At 37.0% G+C, this 8,346-nt stretch overlaps 1 protein-coding gene across 2 annotated transcripts in view; it reads right to left on the bottom strand.

Moving 5' to 3' along the window:
• Positions 1-323: 323 nt before the first annotated feature.
• GPR180 (G protein-coupled receptor 180) overlaps positions 324-8,346 on the bottom strand; it is a 39,876-nt gene continuing 31,853 nt past the window's right edge. For both annotated transcript variants that reach the window (XM_075563534.1, XM_075563535.1), the window contains 4 exons: positions 6,283-6,440; positions 3,072-3,263; positions 1,733-1,810; positions 324-662 (listed from right to left, as the gene is read on the bottom strand). In XM_075563534.1, coding sequence (XP_075419649.1) covers positions 504-662; positions 1,733-1,810; positions 3,072-3,263; positions 6,283-6,440 — 587 coding nt within the window. In that variant the 3' untranslated portion in view covers positions 324-503. The remainder of the gene's footprint in view (positions 663-1,732; positions 1,811-3,071; positions 3,264-6,282; positions 6,441-8,346) is intronic.

The raw sequence follows: 8,346 nt of genomic DNA, 5'->3' as shown, positions 1-8,346 counted from the left end.
ATTCCCATTAAACATAAAAACAAAAAAAAAACAGTTTTTAATCAGTATAGTACACTGATTTCATAACTGGACAGTTCTGATATATATATATATATATATATATAAGCAATCATTCAACTGATTACTTTTCAATAAAACTACCAAACCTGAGTTAGCTACATTGTGATGGATACAAGATGAGGCATTACAAGTGGAGACTATTTTACTAAAATAGCAGATAATCTCCTTTACCCTTTTCTTTTCCTTTCCATAGGGAAACTGCTTTAAGTCACCTTACAACAATACTTTCTTGTAAGTTTATTGTTCAAGTATATTTCAAAACATTTCATTTATTACCTTTATTTTGGGTAGTGCTTAAATGCAGTCACAGAAACCACATGCTCTGCTTTCTCTTTCAGTTTCCATACCAATGTATGAAAAAGCAACAACAAAAAGTCATTGTATTTGGACCTGTATTGCACTTGGTCGAACCAATCCACGTTTCCTTGGAACAAAATCAGGTATCAGAAATGAGGCCGACTTTTGTGTCCCGAGGATATGGTTAGTGGTAGTGTTACTGAGGACAGTGAAGAAACTTCCCAGTATAGACTGTGGGAGAGAAAGAGTCTGTACAGAATTACCATGGAAACAGCCTGGCCAAGGATGGCACCTATCGTGATGACCTGAAAAGACAAGAGAGGAAACGGTGCTATTGCTTACACAAACGGAGAGACGACACGTGAGTGATGACGGATAGCGACACTTGCTACATAAACACATGGCTTGACATTTCATCTTTATACCACGGCTACCATTTTTTAAAGAGAAAAATATTTTTTAAAGGAAAACATTCCTAATGTCCAGAAAACAGGACTAATTGTTCAAGGATAAAATTTCTTTGACAGTTGGTGTATACATGGCAAAGTAAGACACAAAAGAGTAATTTACTAAACCACTCTTTACGGGTGATGATTTACAGAAAAGAGGAGTAAGAAAAGTCAGCTTCCTAGATAATTTTAGGAATAGGAATAAAGCATGCCACAGCAGAACATTGAAGACGACTCTAAACATCCTTTCAAAAATTCCCAAGTCGCTTCTTTATTTTACAGACTCTCCTCTGACCTAGTTACCTTTAGGGAATACCTCACGCTCAAAAGCCAGGTGTGCTTTCAAGTCTCCCTACTTGGCTTGTAAAGGGCCAGGGACAGAACTCCGCTCTGAGAGAAGGGAAGGTCCCCACTCCTGGGAGGTTCCAGCACACTCAAAATAGGGCTCACGTGGACAGGGCACTTTTGTTAAAACCAACTACGATGGCTTTCAGATATCTAAATTTTTACCACTATTTAGCCAAAAAAAAAACCCACCCAAACCTGAATTATTTTCTTAACAACGATATGTTATGGGTTCTCTAATTTAAAACCTAAATTCTGGAATAGGATTTGTTATAAAAATAACAAAAGCTATTTTCTACCACGCTGCTTTCAAAAGGGGCTTCAAACCATTTGGGGGAAAAGTCCGTTACATTTTGATTACATGAACCTTTGGAGGCCCCCTTGTAGATTACAATTTTCAACTTTATATTTTAAACCTCAAACGTATGTACTCGGTGGAGTCAATGTTTTGTTTCAAAGTTTTATTTTCAAGCACCCAAGAAACCACTGAATAGATAAATAGGTCCCTCATACTTTAATAATTCCCGCCAATGATAGTATCCTAATTAAAAAAACCTCCTTTGATCATGTATGTCACTTGCCTTATCTCTTTGGTAGTCACTAAAAAGAAGAGAAATGCAAGCAAGTCCGGGATGACATAAAAACCACAAGACGCAACCCTGAAACAAATGAATGAGAAGGCATTAAGTCAGATGTAGACAGATGTTATTTTCATGATTTATCAGATTAAGAACATTACTAGCACATTTCAGAGGGGCTGATGGACTGGAAAACTAAAAAATGGTACCCATTTGAGGGGTAGTAGGAGGAGGGTGGAACTGAGCTGATTAACAGGAAGAGACCCTACGAACCAGGGCATTTTTCTTTCTTCCAAAATCAAATCTGAAATAAAATGATAAATTAATAGGTAGTAGTTTTTGAAATGTCTGGTAAACACATGGGAAACAACAACCAAAAAACAAGATGCAGGAAAAATGTGTTTAGTATGCTGCTATTTGTAAAAAAAAAAATAGATGGAAAACTACCTAGGCATCTATATGTAAAATTATTTGGAAGGAAAAATTAGGAACTAATATCAATTCTATAAAGGGGTAATGGGAGTGAGATAAAAAACACTTTTTTGTTACATTTTGGATAATTCTGTATGTTGGAATATATCCAGAAATAAACACATTAAAATTTAGGTTAAAATGAAAAGTTTGACATGATTTGAAACATGAAAAAAAAAGGGGGGAGTTGGAGAAACCCAATGTCTAGATCAGGTGCCCTCCAACTATGGCCCATGGGCTACATGTGGCCCGCCGAGGACATTTATCCGGCCTGCCAGGTGTTTTTGCCCTGTTTTGGTTTTTTAACGTCAAAATAAGATATGTGCAGTGTGCATAGGAATTTGTTCCTAGTTAAAAAAAAAACAACTATAGTCCGGCCCTCCAACGGGTCTGAGGGACAGTGAACTGGCCCCCTGTTTAAAAAGTTTGAGTCTAGATATTTCACATATGGAAAGTAATAGAGTTCCATTGTCCCTGTCAAACATTCAAAAGATGCCATTCCCATGCATGGTAAAAACTGTAAATAACCTTCGTGACTTATTTATTTTTTAGTTCTGATACTACAGAAAACAATGTGAACTCCCTACTAATTAAAAAAATGTAATTTAGGTAGAATTCACATAATGATTTTATTAAGATGGAAAACAGTGTTGCACAGGGTCTGTAAAATAAGCATAGCAATACCTTCATCTCACAGATTGTGAAGATTAAATGAGATGAAGCATATAGCATATGAGGGCCTGGCACAAATGAAAGTTTAACACTAGATGTTAGTGAGCACATGGCTCTTTATTAACTCCCCCCCCCCCCGCCCCCAAATGAGAATGAACGAGAGACCGAGAAGAAGCCACTTTCTACCCAGAACTCGTACTTTGGCGAATGTGATGTAGAACTCCCGTTTGAGTGTCCTCCTTTCCACGGCGATGATCTGGTGGAGTCCACAGCCTAAAGACAATGCGAGGCAAACTCGTAGAAGGATGAGGAGGATCCCTGCTAAGCTGTGCTGTGAATGGTAGCTGTGCTGACCGGTGTCTTCCAACTGCTCCCAAAGTAGCAAGACGCTCTATGAAACAAAGAAACAAAATCACAGTTAGAGGAGATCGTAACTTCCTAAGATGGACTTTTCCAACTCTTTTTGAAAAAAAAAAAATCCCTTAAACATGGTACAAGCATTTCTGAAAACACTGTAAGACTTGTCAGACTATAAAAGTTGCCAATTCGTAAAGTTCAGGCACAGCCTTTTCCTCACTGATAATTCTAAAACTACAGGAAAAAGATTTTCATCCGATGAGACCACATACATACAGAAAGGATAAAAAACGTTATTGCCTACATGATTTAACTTCGTTCGTGGTAAGATCCCTGGGAAAAGGATAGCATAATTTTAACACTGACTATTAAGTTCCCAGGGCTTAATTGATTATTGAGTTTTTTCTCTCATATTGTTAATCCGGTAGTAAACTCAGCAACTTCTTCACTAAGCAATTCCACTTACATAGTAGAAATCAGTGATCAATTTCTCCTAAACCTCTAAAAAGAATCATCCAAATTGCTATACACCTACTCCTTACTTATTGAGAGACTGAAGATTCCAAGGATGAAGTCACTGGAGTGGATGCTCATAGGAAAATGGGCACCATGAGAAAATAGGATAACCACATTAAAGCACAAAATGGTGGGTGACTAAGTCATTGTTTAACTACCAAATTGCATCACTAGTAACTGCCAAAAATGACCTATCTCACAGAACCTCAAGAAACACAGGTAGCATTACTCTTTGACTATTAGCTCCTCGGTATGCCTTACTGCAAGACATGCATCATTAATGCTCACAATAGTGAGCTTTTGTCTACTGTTGTCAATGCAAAATATTGAACAAGGCAGTAAGAGAGAGGCAGGTGTAAAATTTTGACCACTATACATCCTTTGTCAAATCGGCCCTCATAATTGAGGCTTCAGTAGCTTCTACAGAATTTAGATAAAAACCCAGTCATGCATCCTATTAGTCAACTTTATGGAGTTTATCTGGAAACTCACATTCCCCAGTCCCAAAATGTGTACGCTAATTTTACTCCTGTTACCAAGATACCATCATTCTTGATAGGGGAAGCCCTTTGTCATTCTGCAAAAACAAAATGCCTTTCCTGGGCTCAATATTTGTTCTCTAACACTGAAAATATGATTTGTCGAACTTACCAAATTATAACCATCAAATTCCTTAGCCTACATTTCTAAATGTAACTTTATATAAAATAACAACAAAATGCTATTATAAAACTGTCATTTCCCATGATTCTCAATTTTATATACCTAACTCCCATATTTTAATGCACATTTCTAACTGGTTATATACAGGTCTCCCTGTCTTTGGTTGCCTATCTTGTCTGCTTTCTCCAGGCTGTTGCTGAAGTCCTGTGCTGTCTAGTGTCACGTCACCAGATGAACTTACAATAAGTATCTATTTATAATAAGAAATTGAAATTATAATGAGATGAAGATTCCATTTTAAAAAGCTGTTAATAATCTAACTTGATGGTAATATTACTGCTTTGCAAGTTTCTTGTGTCTTCCCATATCAAAAACATTAAGTTGGTAGAATTTGGCCCTTATTTAAATCACTTCTAATTATTCATTTGAATCACTTCTAATTAGTCAGTTCTTTCTTGTGAGCCTTCTTTTCCTAACTTTATTGTCTTTATAAATATCACCACCTATGATTGATTTCCTTCGCAGATAAATCATGCAAATCCAATAAACAAACTTTACTCAGCATCCATTACACTAAATAAATACAAAGGTGAATAAAGCATAAGGCCTTCTTAATGAGTTTTTAAATTTATTTAATGAATTCAAAATTTAGATTATAATGCATTTACACAATTTAATTTCTCATTTCCATCTACTAGCTAAGGCTCATCACAAACTTGAACCCTGGTGGTGTCGTTGTTGGGCTGCTACCCGCAAGGTCAGCAGTTTGAAACCACCAGCGACTCTGTGGAAGAAAGACAAGTAGAAAGGCTTTCTACTTCCATAAAGAGTTATTGTCTTAGAAACTAACCGGGACAGTTCTATCATGTCCCATATGGTTGTTATGAGTTGGAAGGGACTTGATGGCAATGAGTGTACCTTCTCAATTTTTACAAATCAATTTCACATAGGCATATAAACCCATTGCTGCTAAGCTGATTCACACTCATTGCAACCCTATAGGACACAGTAGGCTACAAAGATTTATGGAAGCAGAGAGCCTCATCATTCTTCCATGTAGCAGCTGGTGAGTTCGAACTGCTGACCTTCTGCTTAACAGCTCAAAGATTAACCCACTGAACCACAAATGTTCCTTAGGCATATGGTGTTCCTAGAATAAAATAAAACCTGTTTCTCTAAGGAAAAAGAAATAAAATGTACAAAGAAAGTTTTGAAAAATTCAGATGTTCCAAGAAACAAGTTCTCACTATTTTAAAATTCTACATTTTCCTTTTAAATCAGATATGCACTGGAATTCTTAAGTTTATTGTAACAAGTACAACAAAAGAATCCTATAAATGGATGATCCTCAAATTCATTGATTCGCTTACCCAATATTGAGTATTTGCTATGTGTTACAAAGTAGGAAGGAAAGCCATAAAATAAAGAAGTATGTGAGAAAGGAGATAAGAATCTAACCTAAATATGAACTCACTGTCCTCGAAAAACTGAGACCAAAACCTATGGCCATCAAGTCAATTCTGACTCATAGCAATTTTATAGGAGAGAAAAGAACTATTCTAAGGGGGTTTCCAAAGTTGTAAGTCTTTATGGAAGCAGGCTGCCACATTTTTCTCCTGGGGAGTGGCTAGTGAGCTTTCAATTAGCAGCTGAATGTTTTAATTACTGTTCCACCAGGGCTCAGATTCAGGTCAATTACACTCCATATATAATAGCACCCAACAGAATAACACATTGGAAATGACTACTTTTTAAATTCATACTTCAAAATGACACAAATTCCTCACGTCACATGTTTAAATTTTGGAATGAGATACATTCACATCTGCCTTTTTGGACAGTCCACAGCAGAAACACTGTGCATTGGGACTCACCTGAGTTATGACTGTGGCCACAGCAATGCCTGTGGACATAGGAGTGGAATCCCATTGGAGAGGTCTGCTCTGTGACTTCTTCATTCGGACAATTGTCCAGCCCATGCACAGGCTCAGAAGAAGATACAACATTTGAATTTGGGAAGCGATGTCAAAAACTAATGAGAAATAAAAACCAAACATTGTGATAACAAAGCCTGTGGGTCTTCTTGCATTTAGAACATTATCATCTTTTAACATCTTTTAAAAATTAGGCATGCTCAAAGAGAAGCTGAGGAAATTCAACAAGAGGAACTCATATTTATGTACTCCTGTTCTCTACAATTCACTCCTTGTAAGAGAAAGGCATTTTAAATATTATTTTTGAAAAAAAATCCCATTTTGCAATGTGAACACTAGTATCTTCATTTCTAGCATTATTAATTTTCTAATTGCTGAGTTAAAATAGAAAGAGCAAATATTTTATAAACTATAAACTAGAAATAACATGAAAACACATAGCAGAGCCATACAACATCTAATTACATACGCGAGCTTTAGTGGCAGAGTGTGGAAGACAAATAAAATGCTCTGTGCACGAGTACGATGTGCCACCAGGTGGCCATCACTTACACTGCAGGGGAAGCCTGCTAGCATACAAAAGATGCACCAGTCACCTGGATCCGCTTAAGGACTATTAAAAAAAAAAAAACGAAACTCATTGCCTATAGGGCAGGGCAGAACTGGGCCCGTGAGTTTCCGAGACTGAAACTCTTTACTGGAGTAAGAAGCCCTGTAATTCTCCCAAGGTGTGGAATGGCTGAGCTTGCAGTTAGAAGCCCAACATATTACCCGGGCTCCTTCGGTACTGTAAGAAAACAATAAATTCTCTAACTACTTCAAGTACATCCATATTTGTTTTACATGCTATTATCCAAAACACGGTTATATCTTCCTCCTCATAGTTAATTCCAATTTAGGCTTTACATTTGTGGCCATAATTTAACAAAATAAAATTTTCTTTCAAATGCCTCTCCATAACTTAAATGTTGAGAACTTAACTTCTTTTATGAGGATATTCTTAGAGAAACAAGTAAAACTGGCTATAGTATAATATCTATACATCAAAGTTACAAGCCAAATGTCTACTAATGCTAACTTTCTGCAGGTGTTTTATAGTACACTTTTCCTTTCTGTGTGGGAGAAAGATGGGCTTGCTACTCCCATAAAGACTCAGTCTTGGAAACCCATAGAGTAGGGTCACTACAAGTCAGAATCCACTTAATAGCTGTGAATCTGGTTTTATGGTTTGGTTTCCTTGCTGTACCGTATGACTGGGACTGGATACTTTACAGTCATGTTTACGTAATGTTACTAGGAAAATGGCTCAAGGAATTCCGTATCAAGCACACTCTTCTCAATACAGCTTTGCAATAATTGTGAAGCCAATTAATTTTAATAAACATTTCTCAGATAGTTAAGAAGAAACGTTTTTTCTTTATGTATTAAGTAAATATATGAACATAATTCTGCAATTGCTTACCTGTTATTGAAAAAATTATCAATACACACATTTTGGCTAAATTTTAATCTCTAACAAATCAAACCTTTTGTCAGAGCTACTGGAAATGAGCAATATCAACTTATTGCTGTTTTGTTTTTGTTAAATAAGAATATTTGCTTGTCAGCCTTTACTGAAGATGCTCTGTAGTTGGTTGTCGAGGATCAGAGAAGAATTGTGCTTCAGAGTTTTCACTGTCTGTTGTGTGTGCACTGCCGACAATCTTTTCCCCAACCCACGACCGTCCAGCCTATTCTGACTCATGGTGACCCTGTAGGAGAGGACAGAAATGCCCTTGTGGGCTTCTGAGACTGTAGCTCCACAGAAGTAGAAAGCCTAATTTTTCTCCTGAGGAGCAGTTGGTGGTTTCAAACTGCTGAACTTGCAGTGAGCAGCCCCATGTGTAACCAGTATACCCCCAAGGCTCCTTCATTATACGCAAATAGCTTCAAACCGCCTCTCGGCAAAATTCAACACATCCCTGGCTTGTCACATCAGTTATGCCATGAGTGGGCTTTAATGCT

This window comes from Tenrec ecaudatus, chromosome 11 (assembly GCF_050624435.1).
Source record: "Tenrec ecaudatus isolate mTenEca1 chromosome 11, mTenEca1.hap1, whole genome shotgun sequence".
In the NCBI taxonomy this organism is placed as follows: Eukaryota; Metazoa; Chordata; class Mammalia; order Afrosoricida; family Tenrecidae; genus Tenrec; species Tenrec ecaudatus.
The sequence above is the reverse complement of the archived record's forward strand: the minus strand, read 5'-3'. Positions and strand labels throughout refer to the sequence as shown.